Here is a 21,412-nt window from a genome sequence, read left to right as displayed (position 1 = left end):
GTTCTAAACTAAGGCACAAGCTTTTGAAACTCAACTTCCAGCATGAAGATAAAGGTTCTTGTAATAGTTCCTCCTCTTGGTCCTGATAGGCCAGGGTTCTCCTCCCACCCATATTGCAGATGAGGACTTTGACAAGCCACGGCTCTCACAGATGAATAAAAGGCATGGTGAGTACTACCTGGTGACCGTAGAAAACTCAGTTCTCCCTGGCAGACCCATGGTTGATCAGCTCACTTAATTACTTGGGGCTAGGGACATGGGGGTCTTCCTTCCCTGGCACTATCTTCTCTCCCACTGGTTCTATAACTGAGCCTTTGACTCCATCAGTCTGTGGGATCTTCCTGGTGGTAGACTCCCCCCAACACAGACACAAATGGCCACTCCAACTTAGGGACCAGTGCTGGGGACACACTCGCCCGGTACCCTCTACCCTGAGGATCTCACAGATACTTCCTCCTTGTCCCAGAAACATACACAGAGACAGCTCCAAAGGGAAGAGGAGAATGTGCTCGGCCAGTATCTCCCTCTGGGCAGAGAGGGAGAGACTCTCTTTCTCCTGGCTGCCAAGCTCTGGGCACAGGGCCAAACACATCCTGCCAAAAGCCAACCAAGAGGAGAGGTGAGGAGGGGGGTGGGGAATCAGTAAGAACTGAGGTGAGTGAATTTCCTGATTTTGAGTCTTTAGGCCTCAGAATTTGGGGGGAGGGGTGGTGAGGCAGTGGGAGGGAATGAAAATTCCCTGTGGATTTTAGAAAATAGCACAGATGCCCATCTGCCTTGGATGGCTTAGCTGAAGCCAGCTTCGAGGGCAGATGGATGCATTAGGGGCCTCTGGAGGTCGTCTCCCCTCTATGTTGCCATTAATTTCCAGACTCAACCATGTACACACCTAAACACCTTTCCTTCCATGCCCAGGATCAACAAACAGATACATACCATTTCCTCACCAGTATTATCTTCATAATCAGTAATAATAGTGGCCAGTACTTCCTGGGAGGTACTATGGACCAGGCAGTGCATTAAAGGCTTCTATATGCATTCTCTCCTTTCATTCTTACAATGAGGCAGGCACTATTATTCATCTCCATTTTATAGGCAAAGAAACTAAGGCACAGAAAGGTTAAGCAACTAGACCAAGGTTACACAGAACTCAGTGCAACCAGGACCCAAACTCAGGCAGGTGTGATGCTGATCCATGATGCCAAACTGCCTCTCTTCAGCCCTGGCCTCTTTGGAGCCTGGGGCTCCCCACTAGGATTTCCCCAGGTCACTGAGTGACATGCAGGCAAGCTGTAACTGGATCTAAGTTCAGCTGGCCCTAAGTGGCAAGCCCTTGTTTATATAGGCTATGCGATCTATTCATGGAACATTCAAATAAAATGTCACCCTGCTCCATGGTAGGCTGTCATATCTCATTTTTCTCTATCCTTCCTCCATCACTGACCCAGATCCCTCCTGCTTTTGGTAGTCAGCAAAAATTAGAAGCACAGCACAGAGGCAAAGGGAAAGGCCTGGGGGCACAGAGAAGGTGGTGGCAAGACCTTGGGCCACGCGGATTCAGACTAAATCCTCTTTGCTGCAGACATGACACCTCCACTGCCACCCCTCCACTGCTCAAAAGACCCCAGAGGCAGTCAGATCGCCAGCAGACTGTGGTCCCCTCTCTGCTTATTTCTCACTAAGGGGCCATGAAGAAGCAGCCCCTGGGCTCCTGGGGGCCATGCATACCTGCTCTGTGCACCCTGGCTCCACTGGTGTTTAGGAGGGGCTTCTGACCAGTCACAGGACAGCCTCCTGGGTGGGCTGCTTACTCACCTAGGTCCATGTCTGCAGCTTTGGGCCGGTGGGAGCAGGGCACGTTCTTGAAGATGGCATCCAGAATCTTCTCCTTGACCTGAGTAATGGTGTCGCAGTTGAGGATCTTCACTGGGACCTCGGGACTGTTGGCGTTGTCGGGATTGACACAGCTCAGGACCTGGTGGAGTGGAGAGAGGAGGTGCGTGGGGAGGGCAGCCTGGAGGGCACAGGGATCGCCAGCAGCAGCCCGAGGTCCTCTCCTGAAGGGCTCGCATCTCTGCGGGTTAGACTGGAGTAGGGTAGGGTGACCCCAGCTAAGCCCTCTTCCCTTCCTGTCCCCACAAGCAATAGGAAGGTACCACGGCTTCAGCATCACTGCAGGAGTAGGAGCTGCATATATTTAATTCCTCGCCACAAAAGACTCCATTAAAGGGGGGTTCATGTTTGGGAACTCATGTAAGAATTAAAGATTTTAAAATTTAAAAAAAAATAAAAAAATTAAAAAAAAAAAAAAAAAGCCTGATTTATCAAAGGGAGCGATGTCCAAGCAGGAGGAGGCAGCGAGGGGCAATGTGTCTGAGGATGGACGCTACTGCACGCCCTACTGTCTCACACACATGCAGTAGGCACCATCTCCATGCACACCCAGACCCTCACCCACCCCTGAGACCCCTGCCCCATCCCTGTGTGTCAGTCTGTCTTTCTCGTCAGTCTGTCTCTCACACTCTAATGGGAAGCTGGCTCCTTTCTCCAAAGATTTCATATGCTTTGATTTTTGTGTGGGTTCCAGGCTGATTGGAGGTTGGAGAATCTGTAAGAAGCTTAGTGTGATCTTTAAAAAATAAAAAGACGCCCTCTAAAAACTGCAGGTTCAGGCCACCCACAAGCCCGTCCTGGCTCCGAACCTGAAACCTGGTGTTGTGGGAGGAGGCCACTCTGGCCCAGGACTTCAAGTTCTCTTTTTGGAACTAGTCGGGTAAGCCAAGACTCTGCCTAAATCACCAAGCTATACTTTTTCCTTTAAAATGTTCTGGACCATTTCTAACAGCTTTGCATCTCTTGCTATTCTCAGCGTGAGCTCTCTCTACGTGGTGAGACTGTGGAATCCTTTTCGGGGGGGTGGAGTGTGGGGGGAGAACCAGCGCTGGTCGGGCTGGGTGCTCTGGGTCCCAGGTGCTGGTAAGTGGCCCTGCCATTCCGGGCTCCTGCACCCTCTGCCTGACCCTGCGACCTGCACCTTTTGTGAATTTCCATCTCAGAACTTTCACTGCATATCCGCCCCCCACCCCCAACCCCCAACCATTTCCCAACTGCATGTCTGGTTCACAGATTCAGACAACGGCCTTCCACCCCCCACCCCCCTCCTGCTCCATGTGGCGTCAATCAGAGCCCTGGCCCCTGGACGCCTGCCTTTCATTAGCGACCAGACTGCTGTGAGCTCAAACCAGAACATGCTTATTCCATTAAGAAGAAGAAAACCTCCTAAATCTATAAAACCAAACTCTCACCCTCAAAATGTCTTAAATTGAAAACAATGGAGGAAGGAACTCTGGACCATGCACTCCTTCTGCGTGCGCTCTCCCAACCATTCCCTTGCAAGAGCCTTCTGGGCACCCGCTCCACGCCCCCTCAGTGGTCAAGCACAGCCTGTCCATCTGTGCTGCTCTGTGCTGTCCTGGGCTCCTGTGCTCTGGGCCACTTGGGAGGAAGGAAGTTGATCTCCCCAGGCAGCATCACAGCTTTATCTGGGCTGCGAGACCATGAGGCAGAGCTGCCACCTGAGTTTGTGCCTCCCCCCCCCGCCCCCCGCCCCGTCTCAACATTTCTGCTTGCCCCTGGAGTTCATGGTGGCCCCACGGGAACAGCTTTGTGGAGTGTCAGGGCATCTGGAGAGGCAGTAGTGGTCCCACCAAGGGACAGGGCTCCCAGTCACAGGCCAAGCCCCAGCTCCCCCGGAAGTTCCTTTCCCCATGTCCATGCCTCTGGGCTATTTCAGAGCAAACTGCCTGGGGCTTGTTCTGCTAGGTCATTGGTTCTCAAACATTCCTGTGACCACGATCACTAAAATGGTTATAAAGCGTTAGTTGCTCAGTTGTGTCTGACTCTTTACGACCCCGTGGGCTGTAGCCCACCAGGCTCCTCTATCTATGGAATTCTCCATGCCAGATACTGGAGTGGGTAGCTGTTCCCTTCTCCAGGAGATCTGCCCGACCCAGGGATCAAACCTGGGTCTCCTGCATTGCCGGCAGATTCTTTACCATCTGACCCACCAGGGAAGCCCCCATTACTAAAGGGTTGGGTTAAAATGCAGATTCTGATTTGGGAGGTGGAGGACCGGGCCTAAAACTCTGCTTTCTGGCAGGCTCCCAGGTGAGAACCTAGCACTCTAGCAGGCTCCCAGCGAGGCTCTTGGGCACTCCCAGCAGCAGGGTCCTAGGCATGCTAGTCTAAGTTCAATCGAATTCATCACTCAGCACAGAGGAGGTGCACCTGACTGTCAGGTGACGCTTGCCGAGCCTCTCAGCACCTGTCTCACTCCCGCCGAGCGCAAGGTTACCATCAGTTGGGCCACAGTGCCCTGGGCTCCTCCAGTCATGCTGAATTCTAGGATGTCCTGGACTTTATTTGACCCCTTCATCTCGATTCTCAGGTCAGCCCTGTCTGCCGCTAACACACTTTCTTCCTGACTCCTCCTCACCAATGACCAGGCTGCTCCCCCTTCCACGGGAGGGAGTTTCCTCTCACAGGCCTGAGGGTGGCTATTAAATCTCCCAGCAGCCATTTTTTTTCTCCAGGCAAGACAGTTGCAATTTCCTTCCCCTTCCCTCACGGTGCCTCTTCCCCAAGTCTTTCTACCTCAGTGGATACGCTTCCCTGACCCACTCCAATTTCCTCACAATCTCTTGAAATCAAGTCATCTGCAACCGAGCTGGTTGTGCTAATAGTTTGGCCTCTGGCATAAAGCATGCTGCAATTTGGGGACACAGTGTTATTACAACTCATTGTGTTGGCTTCAATATTGGGGAACCGCTGATGAGATGGGAAAGAAAGGGAGCTGAGAGGGAGAAACCAGGCAGGAGACATTTCAACAGTAGTTTTTTTAGCTCTTTAAGAAATCTATTCAGGTCTCTATTTTTGGAAGTTTTTTTTCTCTTTTCCCTTTCCCATGTTAATCAGAGACTCTGACTCTCCCCTGGAGCAGACCACGACAGCAAGGAAGCTGGGCCCTCACTCAGACATGGATGCCTTGAAGCCTTGTCAACTGAGCCAGTCCTGGCAGATCCACTGAGATGTCTGTTGGGATCTCCAGGGCCCTCCAAGGATGGAGTGGGACAGGTGCATCATGGTCGCACCACTGCCAGCCAGCAGGACCAGCTGTGTTCAGAGTGGCCGGGAGATCTCCCCAGCTGGCTTCAGGGTCTGGGATTCATCCTCGGCTCAGGGCTTCTGCCCAGTTCTGCCTTGCCTCAGGCTGTTGTGTATCTCATCTCCTGATAAGTGCATTTTAAACTTGTCTATTCTCTGTCCTTCTTTATGGTCCAACTGGATGTGAGAGTTGGACCATAAAGAAGGCTGAGCACTAAAGAATTGATGTTTTCCAATTGTGGTGCTGGAGAAGACTCTTGAGAGTCCCTTGAACAACTAGGTGATAAAACCAGTCAATCCTAAAGGAAATCAACCCTGAATACTCATTGGAAGAACTGATGCTGAAGCTCCAAAACTATGGCCACTTGAAGAGAAGAACTGACTCACTGGAAAAGACCCTGCTGCTGGGAAAGATTGAGGGCAAGAGGAGAAGGGGGTGACAGAGGAGGAGATGGTTGGATGGCATCACTGACTCAATTTGACATGAATTTGAGCAAACTCTGGGATATAGTGAAGGGGAGGGAAGCCTGGCCTATTGCAGTCCATGGGGTCACAAAGGATGGTACACAACTTAGTGACTGAACAACATTCTCTGTCCATTTCTGTCTCTTCCACCTTCATTCTTGTGCTCCCTCCATGTACCACCCTCCACAGCTATCTTTTATCTCATTTTCTCACTCTGGGCTTCCCTTGTGGCTCAGCTGGTAAAGAATCTGCCTGCAATGTGGGAGACCTGGGTTCGATCTCTGGGTTGGGAAGATCCCCTGGAGAAGGGAAAGGCTACCCACTCCAGTGTTCTGGCCTGGAGAATTCCAAGGACTGTATAAGTCCATGGGGTCGCAAAGAGTCGGACATGACTGAGCGACTTTCACTCACTTCTTCTACCTTCTTTCCTCTTTCCTGGAGAAGGCCTGGTGGGAGATCAGAGCTCTCTCCCAGAAAAGCCCAAGAGTGAGCTCCCTAGCCTGGAAAGAGAGTGGGCACCAGCAGACAGTCATGGGGGGAAGAGGAGCAGGGCTCACATGAGCCAGCAGTGGGGAGCCTTGACCCTGGGCTCAGGGCTTTGCACACCTGATCACACTCCATCTTCTAGACAGCTCTGGGAGGTAAATAGTGCCATTATCCCTGTTTTATTATTATCCTATTTTTTCAGCTAAAAACCCCAAAGTCAGATTTATTTTTAAGAGTCCTGCCCCAAATCTCCCAGCTGGTCAGAAGGAATCGGGGCTCCAATCCAGGTCTGCCTGGTTCCAAACCATGCTCCTAAGTGCTGAGCTTTGTGGGGATAACTGTTTTTAGCAGGAAAGGGAGTGTAAACTTGACTTAGCGTGGAAACAGGTATCCACCTGTTCCCTGGACACACACCTTAAACAGATTAGCCTAGCATCCTATCCTACAGCCTGAGTCATGCAAGTGTGGGCTTCGGGACCATGAGCAACCATTTCTGGCTTCCCCTCCTTCATACGCTACCTGCTACCTATTTGGAACTCATCTGCAAAGCGTGGGTTCTCCACCGAGAGAACTGTTGAGAAAGTGTCATTCCTTGGGCTCACACTCAGCCAGCTCTTGGCAACGGGTTACCACCTTACAATCCAGGGTACCAGCCTGGAAGTACGTTGGTCTCTGGCTGTCGCTCAGATATATCTGAGACACTGGTCCCCTGGTGTGTTGGGATGAGGAAGTCGGGGTGGTGCCATGCACAGGGGGAAGGCCAGGCTGGCCCTGTGCAGTGGGGAGGTGGCTTGTCAGCATTCCCAGCATCCCCTGGGCTGGGCAGGGGCTGCACAGGACCAGGGCGGGATCAGAGTCATGGGGAGGAGCCGGGAGGCTGGCTTACCAGGGTCTTGTAGTCGATCTGCTGGCGAATGAGCTTGTCCTCACTCAGAGAGTAGCGGGCCTCACCCGTGATGGCATCGATGGGCCCCTTCTCCATCTGCTGCTTGATAGCACAGAACAGCGAGAAGAGGGGCTCCCCGGCGCACTCCTGCACATGGAGGAGAGCTGTGCTGGGAGGACCCCACATGTGCGGAGCCTGGCCTCCCATGGCCTCTGTCTCTCCAAGGGGCTGCTTTCCACTTCTCTGTCTTGATTCTCTTCTGCTCCCCTTCTTGCTCTTTCCCACTTCTGTTCTAGAGCCCTCTCTTCATGTTTCTGGCCCTACGCCCCTGTCTGTCCCTTTCCCAGTTCCCCCCTGTACCCTGCTTTCTCTGCTGCCCCATCAAGGGACAGAGGTCAGTCCTCAGTGGTGTGAATTCCTTACAAGTCAGTAATTGGAGGCCAAGCAGCTCTTCTGCCTCCCAGTCACATCTGCAGTTTAACTGCCACCACACGTGATTCTGTACCTGCCCAGGGCCCTCATCAGCATCAGTAAGTCCAAAGCTAGGGCCAGGGCAGGAGGAGAGCAAGAGGAAAAGAAGGGGTGAACTGTCTTCAGCTTGAAATGGGAACGCAAGGGTCTTCTTAGAGCTCATCTACCCTCACCTGGGAGAAAGTGGGGACCATGCCTCTCAAGCCAGTCCTGACTGTGGGGCTCTGTCTCCTGAGATGGTCAGGAGCCTGTTCTCTCCATGATTATGAGAAGGGAAACACCACTTCTCGGTGGGATTCTAGCAGCCAGGCCGTATGAACTTGGGAGCTTGCAGGTTGGTGCCCAGGCTGGTGGGGAAGCTGAGGCAGGCCCAGAGATCCCCTCCCGCATCCAGTCATACCTTGAGGAACTTGTAGAGGAGGAAAGTGAACCAGTTGGTCAACATCTTCTCAGCCACCGATTCGGTCCTGGCAGCAGTCACAGAGGGACCCAACAGAGCAAGACAAAGACCGAGGCAGCTGGTTAGACCTCAAGGGCAGGAGGGCAGGACGAGTCTACCTGGATCTTGCTGCTTAAGGCTTTCAGAAATCTTAAGACAGTAAGGGATAGCTGGAAGCCCCAGTACTTTGGCCACCTGATGCAAAGAGCCGACTCATTGGAAAAGACTCTGATGCTTGGAATGATTGAAAGTGGGAGGTGAAGGGGGCAATGGGATGAGATGGTTGGATGGCGTCATCAACTCAATGAACATGAGTTTGAGCAAATTCCTGGAGATAGTGAAAGACAGGGAAGCCTGGTGTGCTACAGTCTATATGATGGCAAAGTCGGACATGACTGAGCAACTGAACAAGAGGAAGGGATACCTGAGTTCCACGGACTCCTAGACACATCATAATGATAAAGATAATTAGTCAGATAAGCTTTGCCTACCAAGCTGGGAGATAACTTTCTGGGTGTAGGCTCCTCAGTGAGTTCCTGTGAGAATATGCTCGAGCATCATGTCCAACTGTCCAAGAGCACTTTCTGTGTTGTCCAATCTGATAGCCACCAGCCATAGAGGACTTGAAATGGGGAGAGGCGGGATTTTTTACTTTATTTACTTTAACTTAGATTTAAATAGTCACATATGGCTCATAGCTATCACAGACAAACATCTTAGAGAAATTTATAAGATAGGTGTGTTCCGTAGAGTAAGAAAAGATAAAAGAACCCCTGAGATACTCATTTGGCTGGGGATGGAAAAAGGTGACAGGGGGCATGGGTCATGGAAGAAGGCCAGATAGACTAGACTGAGACCATCCCTTAAGCTAAAGGCTCCCAGAGTAAGTAGTAACAGGGAGCTGAAATCTTAGCTCATTCCAATAGATATCCAAATTGTCCTATTTAAGAGGCTTCCATGTACTTTGGAACTTCTCCTGGGAGCCTTTCTAGAGTTTTATTAGCAATGATAGTGATTTCATTCTTGAGTCTAATTTGCATCTTTCATGCTACTACCCAAACCGTTTTTTTTTTTTTTTTTTTTTTTCTGTTTGGGAAGTGAGAACATCACAGCTGCATGACCAACTAAAGGACACTTTTGGTTGCATTCACTTAAGAGAAAAACTACATTCAAACTTGCAGTAAGAGTGTGGCCAGTTCCAGAGAGAAAGCGATTCCATCAGGTATGTCTGGATAGACTTGAAAGTTGCAGTTGCCAGAAGATACTAACACCTCAACTCTCAAGGCGGTTGGACAGCTGCCAGCACTAAATGAAGCTGAGAAGAAGGAAAACTGTTGAAAGGAGGAGAGCAACCAAGGACAAGAAGAAGAAAAGGAGATGCAGGAGAGCAGGAGGGAGAGAGGGCATCTGGGAGAGAGCCAGTGGAAGACAAGCGCAGGAGACACATGGATCCAGAGCGAGACCTCGCCGGCAAGTTGTTGGTGGGAGTTCTGGTGGGCAGGGGCAACCCTAGAATTATGCTGGTGGGTGGCTGCGTGGTGAAAGCAAAACAGAAAGCAAAATAATCTACCTTGCTGCTTCTAAAGCTGTATGATTGTGCCTATATGGAGCAACCTTTTGGAGCTATGCCTGGCAAATGCCCACTGTACCAAGAAAAAGCCAGAAGTAAACACTTCACAAAGCCAAGACTACCCACTGGACTGAGCAGGAAGCCCTGTCTCCCACTCAGAGACCAAGGATGGAAGGCAGGGGCCAGGCAGAGGCAGGCGATAAGTGGGGTGGTCCAGGCAGAGGGCTGGACATCATAGCTTGATATGGGGCAGAGGTAGGGGCAGGTTCCAACTTCATCTATGCAAAGGCTAAAGGCAATGGAACAATAGTCTGGAGGAGAAATGGTCTTCAAGTGCATGGACAGTTTGAATGGAAGCCCCTGGTGCCTCAGTGGCAAAGAATCTGCCTGCCAATGCAGGAGACAGGGGGTCGATCCCTGGGTCAGGAAGATCCCTTGGAGAAAGAAAGGCAACCCACTCCGATATTCTTGCCTGGGAAAGTTCATGGACAGAGGAGCCTGGTGGGCTACAGTCCATGGGGTCACAAAAGATTTGGACACTGCTTAGCGACTGAACAACAGCAACAGACAGAGGCAGAGGGTCTCTGGTTCCTCAAGCAAAGCCATGGCATGTGGTTATGTCCGCACACATGCCCATGCAGATTCCAAACAGTGTTAAGGATGAGGCATCCCACGGTTTTGAGAGGTGGACCTGGAACTCGCAGAACCCACAGCAGATGCCAGGAAATACCTGCTGTGTTGCATCAGGCAAGTTGCCACTAAAGACCTTGAACTCAAACACTGACTGGACCAGTGCTTCTCAAATTTTAATGCACATTCAGATCCCCTAGGTTCCTCACTAAAGTGCTGATTCTGATCTGGTAGGTGTGGGGTGACCTGAGGGTCTGCATTTCCACCAAGCTCTGGGTCAAGCTTCTGTTGCTGGTCCCGGACAGCAGTGAGAGTTACAAAGGGCTGAAGTCTGCCATCTTGTAATGGTGAGGTGGGTACCCAGAGGGGCTTGGGGTATCTCCCCTAATTCAAGTTCAGTCATGGAAAATCTCATGCACAGAGGAGCCTGGTAGGCTGCAGTCCATGAGGTTGCTAAGAGTCAGACATGACTGAGCGACTTGACTTTCACTTTTCACTTTCATGCATTGGAGAAGGAAATGGCAACCCACTCCAGTGTTCTTGCCTGGAGAATCCCAGGGACGGGGGAGCCTGGTGGGCTGCTGTCTATGGGGTCTCACAGAGTCGGACACGACTGAAGCGATTTAGCAGCAGCAGCAGCATGGAAAAGGTGACGGGGTGGGAAAATGACCTCTGAAGAATCCATAAGGGAAAAATTCTGGTAGAAAGGCTCAATCAGGGGAGTGTAAGGGCAGAGGGAGGAGAATGGAAAGTCAGTAGCGGGCCAGAAGAAAAACCGTGGGGCAAGAAGATGAGCTTGGTTAAGTCACAGGCAACACAAGGGGCAAGTTCTTCTAAGAGCGCATGGGTCCACCCCAGCCTCTGGCCAGGTCAGTGCCGGACTCTGGGGGACTTGGCTGCTCCTGGGAGATCCACCCTGGCCTCCCAAGGGCAGAAGGGCCAGGCTGGTGTGCTGGTCTGGATGGGGCCCCCTGGGCCATGATCCTACCTCCTGAGCAGCAGCTTGGGGTGGTTCTTGCTCTCCAGGTTCTTGTCGATGAGGTCGGCCAGCAGCTGCTTCAGCACGTCGGTGGCATACTCCAGTTTGCTCTGCAGCACCGTCATGATGAGCGAGGCCACATTGCCACGATCGCGCATGGAAAAGCTGCGCTGAGACTCCAATGTGCGGATGAAGGACAGCAGGAACACCTTGTTGTTGATGAGCTGAGCGAAGAGCTTCAGGCCTTTCTCCACACGTTCCTGCCGGTAGCCTGGGACCTGAAGGGGAGACCCAGGGGTGCGGGAGTCTTGATTGCCTCCCACAACGGGGTGAGGCAGGCCGAGCCCCAGGGATGCCCCAAGGGGTTGGCTGTGCCCAGTGTGGAACCTCCCAACCTCCCGTTCACTCATGACAGGCCACATGGCTGATGCCACCAAGTCCTTATCTAGAGCCAGGCACTATACTAGGTGCCTACCTAACCCGTGTCACAGCCCATGAGCCAGGTCACTGTCTCCAGAGACAGGGAGAATGTCATCGTTAGTACGGAGTTGAGGAGGGGGCCCCTCGCCAGCAGAGACCACCATCATAGCCCCAGGTGACTCCAGGTCATGCCAGGTGACTCCAGGGTGTGGGGGCTTCTGATCCCCGCCCCCTGGCTGGGGGATCACCGAACCTGGGCCTTCGGCTGACCCAATGCTGACCCATCTCTGATGCTGGTGTTCCTGCTGACAGATCAGTGGCCTCAGAGTCAGGACTTCTGGGCTCCACAGGCACTCTAACACCCCCATGCCATGGAAGCTTGGGCAAGTCCCTTTACTTCTCGGGCCCAAGTTCATTCACTTGCAAAAAGGGGAAGCTTAAGCCCAAGAGCCTCTCAGGCACTGCCTAACTCTAGCATTTGTCGTTTTCCTAGGAATTCCTTCTGAGACCCTGCTCCATGATGGGGAGGAGGAGGAAGAGGGTTTTATCTTCCTGCCTGCATCTTCTGTCCATTTGGGAGATCCATGCAAAGGTGTCCTATCCACTCAGCAAACGTGAGCTAGCAACTGAGCCAGGCATGGGAGTGGCAGCTCTGAGCTGCATGAGGTCAAGCACCCTGGTACCATGCTTCATGCCCCAAATCAGAAATGGCCAGAGGTCGGGCAACAATAAGAGACCCCCAGGAACTGTCGTACATTTACCCAAGGATGTGCTTCCGGGCAACAGGGATGAAGGGCCTACTGCCGCTCACAACAACAGGAATGACTCTTGTAAACATAGTGAGAGAAAAAAGTCAGGTGGAAAAGAGAGCATACTGTGTAATACCATTTAAACCCAGATTTAAATAAAACAATTAAAATTCTTCAGTAATGGAAGAAAAAGGGTTTTCTGGGCAGTGGCTGTGCCTGGAAAGGGCTCAGGGGAACTTTTAGAGACTGTAAAGTTCTGCTTCTCAGTCTGTGCGCTGCTTGACGGCTGTGTTCACTTGGGGAAAATGCGCTGAGCTGTGTTCTGATAATTTGTGCATTGCTCTGTCCATATGTGTGTGTGTGTGTGTGTGTGTGTGTGTGTGTGTGTGTGTTAGTCGCTCAGTCGTGTCTGACTCTTTGCGACCCCATGCACTGTAGCCCACTAGGCTCCTTTGTCCATGGAATTCTCCGGGCAAGAATACTGGAATGGGTAGCCATTCTCTTCTCCAGGGGATCTTCCAGACCCAGGGATCAAACCCGGGTCTCTCGCATTGCAGGCAGATTCTTTACTGTCTGAGCCACCGGGGAAGCTTTCTGTCTCTATGCTCCCATGAAAATAAAAAGTTCATTTAAGAAATGAAGCATAGCTGCTTCTCTGGAAGGAAGCACTGGGGGCAGGGGGCACCTGCTGGAGGTGCCTTTGAAGCCTGTCTTGAAGGATATGTCCCCTACCCCAGGGGGTGGGGAGGGTAGATGTGCCAGGTCCTTGGGAAGGAGTGCTGTATAAGGAGCAGTAAAGGACACAGTTTCAGTATCCGTCGAGCTAGCATTAACTCCATCACAGCCACTTATGAACTGCAGAACCCTTAGGAGATTCAGTTCCTTTATCAGTGACAAGAAGGTACCACAGCTAATATGTATACAGATCTTATCTATGCCAAGCACGGTTCCTCATACTTTAGAAATACTGACCATGTAATCCACACAACAGCCTACGAGGCAGGGGCCCTTATTACCCCAGAGCCCCATGAGGATAAGGAACTTTCCAAGGTCCCAAGACAGAAAAGTGTCAGAGCTGGGCCACGAAGTGGGCAGCGGCACAGTGTCCTTCCCCTTCCCGGGGCTTCTGAAAGCGCTGAACAAGAGATGTGAAAACCCTTGGCATGACCACAGTCCGGTTATTGAGTGCATGCTGCTTCCCTCTAGAGATTTTAAACTGGACGGAGGTGGCCAGAGAAACCCTGTTTGCCAAGGTCCACAAAGCTGGCGGATGCAGAGCTGCGAAGTTCCTGACGCTCATTTATGGTGCCGCCCTGTGTTCTGGGCTCAGGGCTTGGTGCTGGCTGAAGCAGAGTCCAGTCAGACCTAGGCCTTGCCCTCTGATCGTCAGCCAAGAGTCATGCAGTCCCTTCGGTGGGGGAACCCCTGACCCCTGAACTCTGCAGAGAAGCACACGCACAGAACTCCTGTTGCCTGGCATCAGAAGCTCACACAGGTCAGGAGCAGGCGGGTTTCCAAATTGGGCCCATTTGCATTTCCTTTGCCACTGTGCTGATACATTGGAGGGCTGGTAGCTCTCCGGTCAGTTCAGGAGAGATGGGAACTCGCCAGAGCCAGGGCGGTGCTGGCTAAGGCCCTCTGGAGTTCATCCTGGCTCTCAGCATAGCCCTTCCTGGCAACCCTCCTGTTCCCCAAGGTCTCCAATCTCAGTTTAGCTCTGGCCTGGCTCTTTGAGTCCCACACTCCACAGGGGCTCTTGAGGGAAGGGCAAGGGGGACACAGCCACTTCGCTGTGCCGTCAGGCAGGGCCACAGTCTGTCCACTGACTGTCTGTCTCCTGCTGACCCCCGCCCCAAGACAGCCCCTCCCACACATGTGCGCACGTTGGACCCCTCAGAACAACATCTCTCTAATTTGTCCTGATAATGAGAGATAACACCATTTCTCAGGCTCCTGCATTGTGCAAAGGACAGTCCTGGCACATTGCACACATCGGTCAAACAAAGCCCTCTCATAACCTTGCGAGGGTGAGTCTCGACCCCCTGATAGCCGCCTCTCAGGGAAGGCACTGCAGTTTCTCAAGGCCAGGCAGCTGGTGGAGGGCAGGGCTGCATTGCCAAACCCCAGCTTCTCTGGCTACTAGTCCCTGGCCATCCTCTGATCCTTGGCCAGTGTATCCTACCCCTGGGCCTGGGGGGTGGTGACTGACAGCCAGCTCCAAGTCCCCCCATGCTGGGCCTCCTGAAGCTCAGGTGCCATCGGAGGAGGACAGGGGTGCCAAGCACAGGGGAGGAGGGGGAGAAGTCGGGGGAATGGCTCTGGACTCCCTGCCCTGGCTGCATGCTCCTTGCAGGCAACAGGGCCAGGGCCCTGGGCAGGAAGATTCATCAAAATGACCTGCAGAGAAAGAGCATCCCCGTAGCAGCCAGCATATGGAATCAGAGAGACTAACAGACTCGTACACGGAGGAAGGCTCTGTCACCTCTGGGCTCTTCTGCCTCATCTATAAAATGAGAATATGAGTGCCTATGTCATAATGTTTTATGAACATTAAATAAGATAATGTATGTAAAGTGCTTGGCACACACAGAACGCACTTAAACAGCAGCAGTTTTATTACCTGCCCCTCCTCCCTTGGCTGTTTTCACTGATCCAGCGTACCTAATGCATTGGCACAGTGTCCAGGGGCAGAAAGCAGGCATTTTCTCCCCAATTTTATGAAGAGCAGAAGGAAGTGAAGTATCTTGGTGAAAAGTACCCAGAACAATTCCCCTCTGTAACGTGCCGCCCCCACCTCCTAAGCAAATGGCACTCTGAAACAAGAGTTTCTTTATTCACCAGATGGTTCGATAATTTAGTTGAAGTCTGTAAGAATAAAACTGGATAGTAAATTTTAATTGTAACCCAATAGGTTAGAGTTTAGGAGGCAAGGATAGATGGAAAACAAGGTGTGCGATTACTGTCTGCTCTGTGTCTTTAAAGGATTGGTGTGTAACCAGTGTCTGGGCAGCCCCTTATCGGAACGCCTGGACTGCACTCCGATTGTCATAAAAGACAGGGCCTGGTGGCCTGGCCTCCGGGACGGCCTGAAGCCAGAGGACCCCATCTTCTTCACAAGCACCAGCCATTCATGCCCATCCCAGCACCTGAGAAGGTGGAAACCCTGCTTTAGGTTAGTCGGTGGCTTCCCTGGGAATGTTTCCAAACCTGGAAAACCAACAGGGAGAAACTAATCCAGAAGCAGGGAGATGCTGGAAACAAATGAGAAAAGAGGGATCCGTATGAGATCTCTGGACAATGCATAGGAGGCTGGGTCTCACATAGCCCCAGGCTAACGTGGAGCAGTAAAAGGCGATTTCTGTCTGCAAGAAATCAATGAACGAATGTAATGGAAATGAGAAACTCCTGTGTTCTACATATAGAACCCAAAAGATGGAAGCAGGGGCTTCAACTGATATTCGTACCCTCATTTTCATAGCTGCATTATTCATACTAGCCCAAGTATTCACTGACAGAAGAATGGATAAACATAATGTGGGTTTTACACACAACAGGCTATTATTCAGCCTTGAAAGGAAAGAAATTCTATCACACAGTACAACACAGGTGAACCTTGACAACATTTTGCTAAGTGAAAAAACTAGTCACAGAAGGACAAATACTCTATGATCCCAACTGTACGAGATATGGGTTTCCCTTATAGCTCAGTTGGTAAAGAATCTGCCTGCAAAGCAGGAGACCCCAGTTTGATTCCTGGGTAGGGGAGATCTGATGGAGAAGGGATAGGCTACCCACTCCAGTATTCTTGGGCTTCCCTTGTGGCTCAGCTGGTTAAGAATCCACCTGCAACACAGGAGACCTGGGTTTGATCCCTGGGTTGGGAAGATCCCCTGCAGAAGGGAAAGGCTATACCCACTCCAGTATTCTGGCATGGAGAATTCCATGGACTGTATAGTCCATGTGTGGAGAAGGCAATGGCAACCCACTGCGGTATTCTTGCCTGGGAAATCCCATGGATGGAGGAGCCTGGTAGGCTGCAGTCCATGGGGTCACTAGGAGTCGGACATGACTGAGCGACTTCACTTTCACTTTTCACTTTCACGCGTTGGAGAACGAAATGGCAACCCACTCCAGTGTTCTTGCCTGGAGAATTCCAGGGATGGGGGAGCCTGGTGGGCTGCCGTCTCTGGGGTCGCACAGTCGGACACAACTGAAGTGACTTAGCAGCAGCAGCAGCAGCATAGTCCATGCGGTCACAAAGAGTCAGACACGACTGAGCAACTTTCACTTTCATATGAGGTATTCAGAGTAGTCAAGTTCATAGAGACACAAAGTAGAAGGGTGGCTGCCAGAGACTGGGAGAGGGGGATGGGGAGTTAGTTTTCAATGTGTACAGAGATTTAGGCGGGGAAGATGAAACAGTTCTGGAGATGGATGGTGATGATGGTTGCACAATCATGTGAGTGAACTTAATGCTACTGAATTGTACACTTAAAAATGGTTGAAATGGTAAATTTTATGTTACATATATATTGCCAGAAGTTTTACAAGTCTGTGTGACCTGCCTGATTCAGAGCCCATGCCTGACAATTAGCCATCTCCTGGTCTCCGCCTCGGGTAGATCAGTGAAGCTGGCTGTTAACTCCTTCCTGAACAGGAGGGTAGGACCAGAAAGTCTCCCCTCGTGATAAAGGCAAGGACAAGACAGAAGCCTCAGGTTGGAGGGGAGATTTTAAGGTGCCCCATGAGGAGCAAGGCTATGGCAGGACATGAGGTGACTTGTAACTGGGGGCCAGAGGAACGGTCTCAGGCATAGATGGGGTATCCACCCAGAGAGCATCCAGGGAGTCACACAGGCTGGTCAGGTCATCGGCAGAATCCAGCAGCCCTGATTCTCGGAGGCTTTATTCTGCAGCCCTCCATGGACTGAGTTCATTCCACAGCCCCTGACAGATGGGTGTGTGTGGGGCGGGGGGGGGGGGGGCGCGTCAGAGACTACTGGTGGTGCAGCCCTGGACATGCCCTCCTGTGCGTCCAGCCTGTAGGTTGGGTGGTGTCCCCATGAAGTGAAGTACAGTTCAGTGCTCTGGACTGTACTGAACAAGGACTCCTGAAGCTTTCTGGGCAGAGGAAGGAGTCTACTGCCATTCATTCTGCAGCCCCAGAAGCCTCTGTTAAGGGGGTGCCCCTCTGCAGGGGGACAAGGCAGGAAGGGCCAGGGCAGTGCACAGTGGGGGAGGGAGCTGGCTCCATGCTTGATGACCTGGGGTGGGTGTGAGGGGGCCCAGAGTTTCTGTCTGTTGAGCCCAGCTTGCTGGGTAGGGCTAGTGGACTGTGCACCTTGCTGAGGATTAAGGCTAGGACTTGTGCACCAGCTTCTCTCGGAAAACTAGCTCTCAAGGAAAGGCGCGAGGAAGTGCTGCTGGGTAAGGATGCCACCAGCTTTCAGCAAAGGGCTGGGTACAGTTCAAAAAGGCGATGGGAGGGAATCATTAGGATTCCGGTCCTGGGCAAACAGGGCTGCTACGGACAGTGAGGCAGGCTGTGCACTGCACAGTTCCAGGAAGTGCTGCATATGATCAGTGCTCTCTGGAGCAGTGCCGTGTTCGATTGCACCACCACCCACAACATCCTGTCGGGGGATGAGCCCTGAAACTCCCCTCCACCACCTGGAGCAGCCCTTCGGCATGTACTGCTCTTGGGTGATCACTATTCCAGCACCAAGCCAGGCCTGACAATCCAAACATCTCCAGAGGGACTTCCTTGGCGGTCCAGTGGTAAAGACTTTGCCTTCCAATGCAGGGGATGTGGGTGTGATCCCTGGTTGGGGAGCTAAGATCTCACCTGCTTCACGGCCAAAACAAAAAAACATGAAACAGAAGCAATGTTGTAACAAATTCAATAAAGACTTTAACAATGGTCCACATCCAAAATCTTAAAACAACAAAACAAAATATTTACGGAGGTGCAAGGGCAGGTGGGAAAGACATGAGACAGGATCAAATGAGGAATAAGATCATACACAGCATGTGGCGTGCTTTATAATCTGGGCCATAGGCCTGGTCAGGAAAGCAGTGTGGAGTGAGTATGCATCCGTAAGAAAACACCTTGTGTGGAAGAAGGCTGTGCCCCAGCCCTGCTCCAAAGTATTCAGGCTTCCCTCCAGGGATGCTGCTTAGAAGTGGTCTCAGCAAATCTGACTTAAAAGTTAAATGCTTAAGGGAAATCTACTTGGAATTTCGAGCTAGTGAAAAAGAGAGAATAACTTTATATATGCGTCCGAGTTGAAATCTTATTTTGAGGGGTATGGGTATGTTCAAACACAACTTCCCTTCCTAGGACTGCCATTTCTACCCTATTTCAAACAGACATACATTCATCTAGTCAAATCATTCAGCAGTTCCTGCAGGCCTACTATGTGCTGAGCACTCTTGCTGGAAGACACAATAGATAAATAAGGTATGCAAGACAAAGATATGAAAGGTATGGAAGACAAAGTTAAATAAGGTATGTACAGTCCACACAAAAGTCATACACACACGCACACACGCCCCGACACACACACGCCCCGACACACACGCCCCGACACACACACGCCCCGACACACACACACCCCCGACACACACACACCCCGACACACACACACCCCGACACACACACGCTCCTGTGCTTCATTCCACAATCAAGTCAGAGAAACACGTGGGCCCTAAGCACTGGGGACTTGTGTTTCCTGAAGGGCACACAGCTTCTGTGGCTCCTTGGAGAACCCATGCAGACATTCCCACGGGGGTCAGCACCTGCTTAACCGTGCAATTCAAGTGACAGGTCTGTTTCTAGGTTATGGACAATGTAAACATGGAATTAGTTTTATCTTGCATGCCGCTCTGGCTGGCGATTTTTGATCCATCCAAAGAAGTCTCCAGAGCCATAAACCATGACATGGACATAGTCTCTCAGAAGCCAAGTGCACAGCCTCGTCCTGAAGAATATAGACTCTGGAGTTTACCTGTGGACTCAAGTCCCAGCCCCACTCCCTCCCCACTGTGTGATCTTAGTTTCATTACCTGTGAAATGGGTGTGCCTGCTTCTGAGGGCTCCTGGGAGGTTACACCAATGTGTATGTGTAAAGTACTGAAAACCGGCCCAGGATATTAGTCAGCAGTCAACTCAGGGCAATTATTCCTTAGGATTACTACTTTGCCCTGGTTTCCTCATTTATATGTTTCGCTTTTCTCTGGTGTTTATCTTTATAAGTCATTCCAAATCCCTTTCAGAACAAAGCGTAATATGAATATATGCATAAGCCAGACACCACACTAGACAGTAAGTGGGATAAAATGTTCACAGGATGAGGTCCCTGCTGGTACAAAGGCAGTTACGTTCTTATCACTCACGTTCCCACCTCCCTCCTGAGCACGGCAGTTACCTTTTCCACATTTATTTATTGAGCACCAACTAAGTGGTGAAGTCTCTTGTACTTTGGTTTCTTAAACAAGGGCTCACAAACCCCCTACATTGTTGGCAAGATTTCCTGCTTCTGTGTACGTGGACAATTTTTGTCAGGGAGAGAAGGTCTTTGGCTTCCATCTAATTCTCAGGGAATCCACAGTCCCTTAAGACCCAAAGCCCTACTCTCACCTCTGCTCTGAGATCGCTTTCGTCCCAAGGGACAGACGGGCACCACAAGGTCTTGTCCCCTCCCTGGCCTCAGCTGACCCTCCTCTGAATGCGGTGGCTGGACTTGGTCACCAGTGTCTCTCTCTGCACTGACACTGTGACGGGAAAGGACTCGACCACGGCGACTGCTTCTCACCTCGAGGTCCCGGAGGACAGGGTGGTCTTCGATTCCCGGGAATAGCACCCGCATGGTGTAGGTTCTGTAGTCCAGGAAGGGAATCCCGGCTCCGTCAAGGTCACTGGTCAACTCGTGGATGTCCGTCTGCAGCTCGGCAAAGGCTGACACAGAGACAAGCTCGTGAGACCACTGTGTGGGGCCAGCTCAAGAGCTGCTCTGCCTCGCAACACTCAGAACCCTCTCCCAGGCCCCTGAGACCTGCACGATGGACCACAGTAGTGTAGGAATAAGGAAGGGCTGTTTAATGTAGCCAAGGTGAACAATATAGGAATGAGGGAAAGAGGCACAATGAAGAAGCTTGTCTTGGGCCACATCCCTTCAAAACATGACTGGGGGCCAGAAGGTCCACAGATCTGCACTGTTGCTGGGGCCACGAGGGCCTCCCACTCTGAAGACAAGGGCTTTGGCTCTTGCAGAATACATGGAGGGGTCCGGGGATGTGGAAGGACATGGGGTGTGAGGGAGAGGTTCCAGTGATAGTCTGCTCTGGATTCTGCGCTTTACAGTGGATTTCCTTATAGGAGTTAGGAATGATTTCTTCCAAAGTCCCAGTTCTTGGCCTCGCAGATTACCCAAGCCATCAGATCACCAAATGGGGCCAGATGAAGGCTCTGCCCAACTGATACATCCCTCCTGGATAAACACACAGGGCCTCACTTTGTCTTTTCTTGCTCAAGGTGATGCTACCCAGTGGTCAGTCGTGATTTTCAGATGGGTACCACTGTCTGTGGGGACAGCCCAGACCTCTAGACAGTCCTGAGCTGCAAGACTAACCCCCATGGCCCCTTGAGAAAGTTCCGTACATGGACCCATTATCACACAGCTGTGTGATCACACTCTGTCCTGGGTACAGCCCTCCTCCCCAGGAGGCTGTCAGAGGTAATGTGCTTGGTCCTTCCTGCCTCTATCTTCTCCCTCAGCACGTGCAAATGCACTCATACACACATGCATGCAAACATGTGTGTGCACATGCACACACATGCACACACACACACAGACACACACACACCAAACCAAGATGGATTAAAATACACGTGCAAAGAACAGGCAGTGGACGTTGATCAGGCAATGCTTCTTTCTGTTTATACAGACAAAAGTATGAAAAAAATCCTTTGTGAGCTCAGAAGGAATGCACAAGCCCAGTGTAGGTCCAGGGCCCTTGAAATGACAGTCCTGTGCCAGCAGTGGGCTCTGCTGATGACATGATCATAACACAGCTGCCCAGGCACTGTCAGTGGGCCCCACTGGCCCCCAGAAGTGCTGACTTCTTGCCTGTGACCCTGGAGCTCAGAGCCTTGA

At 51.5% G+C, this 21,412-nt stretch overlaps 1 protein-coding gene across 1 annotated transcript in view; it reads right to left on the bottom strand.

Moving 5' to 3' along the window:
- Positions 1-21,412, bottom strand: part of PLXNA4 (plexin A4) — a 489,083-nt gene that overhangs the window by 38,409 nt on the left and 429,262 nt on the right. Inside the window, exons 21-25 of the mRNA XM_018046916.1 lie at positions 20,072-20,214; positions 11,099-11,367; positions 7,872-7,938; positions 7,001-7,147; positions 1,816-1,975 (exon numbers count right to left, since the gene is read on the bottom strand). Coding sequence (XP_017902405.1) covers positions 1,816-1,975; positions 7,001-7,147; positions 7,872-7,938; positions 11,099-11,367; positions 20,072-20,214 — 786 coding nt within the window. The remainder of the gene's footprint in view (positions 1-1,815; positions 1,976-7,000; positions 7,148-7,871; positions 7,939-11,098; positions 11,368-20,071; positions 20,215-21,412) is intronic.

This window comes from Capra hircus, chromosome 4 (genome assembly GCF_001704415.2).
Source record: "Capra hircus breed San Clemente chromosome 4, ASM170441v1, whole genome shotgun sequence".
Taxonomy (NCBI): Eukaryota; Metazoa; Chordata; class Mammalia; order Artiodactyla; family Bovidae; genus Capra; species Capra hircus.
The sequence above is the reverse complement of the archived record's forward strand: the minus strand, read 5'-3'. Positions and strand labels throughout refer to the sequence as shown.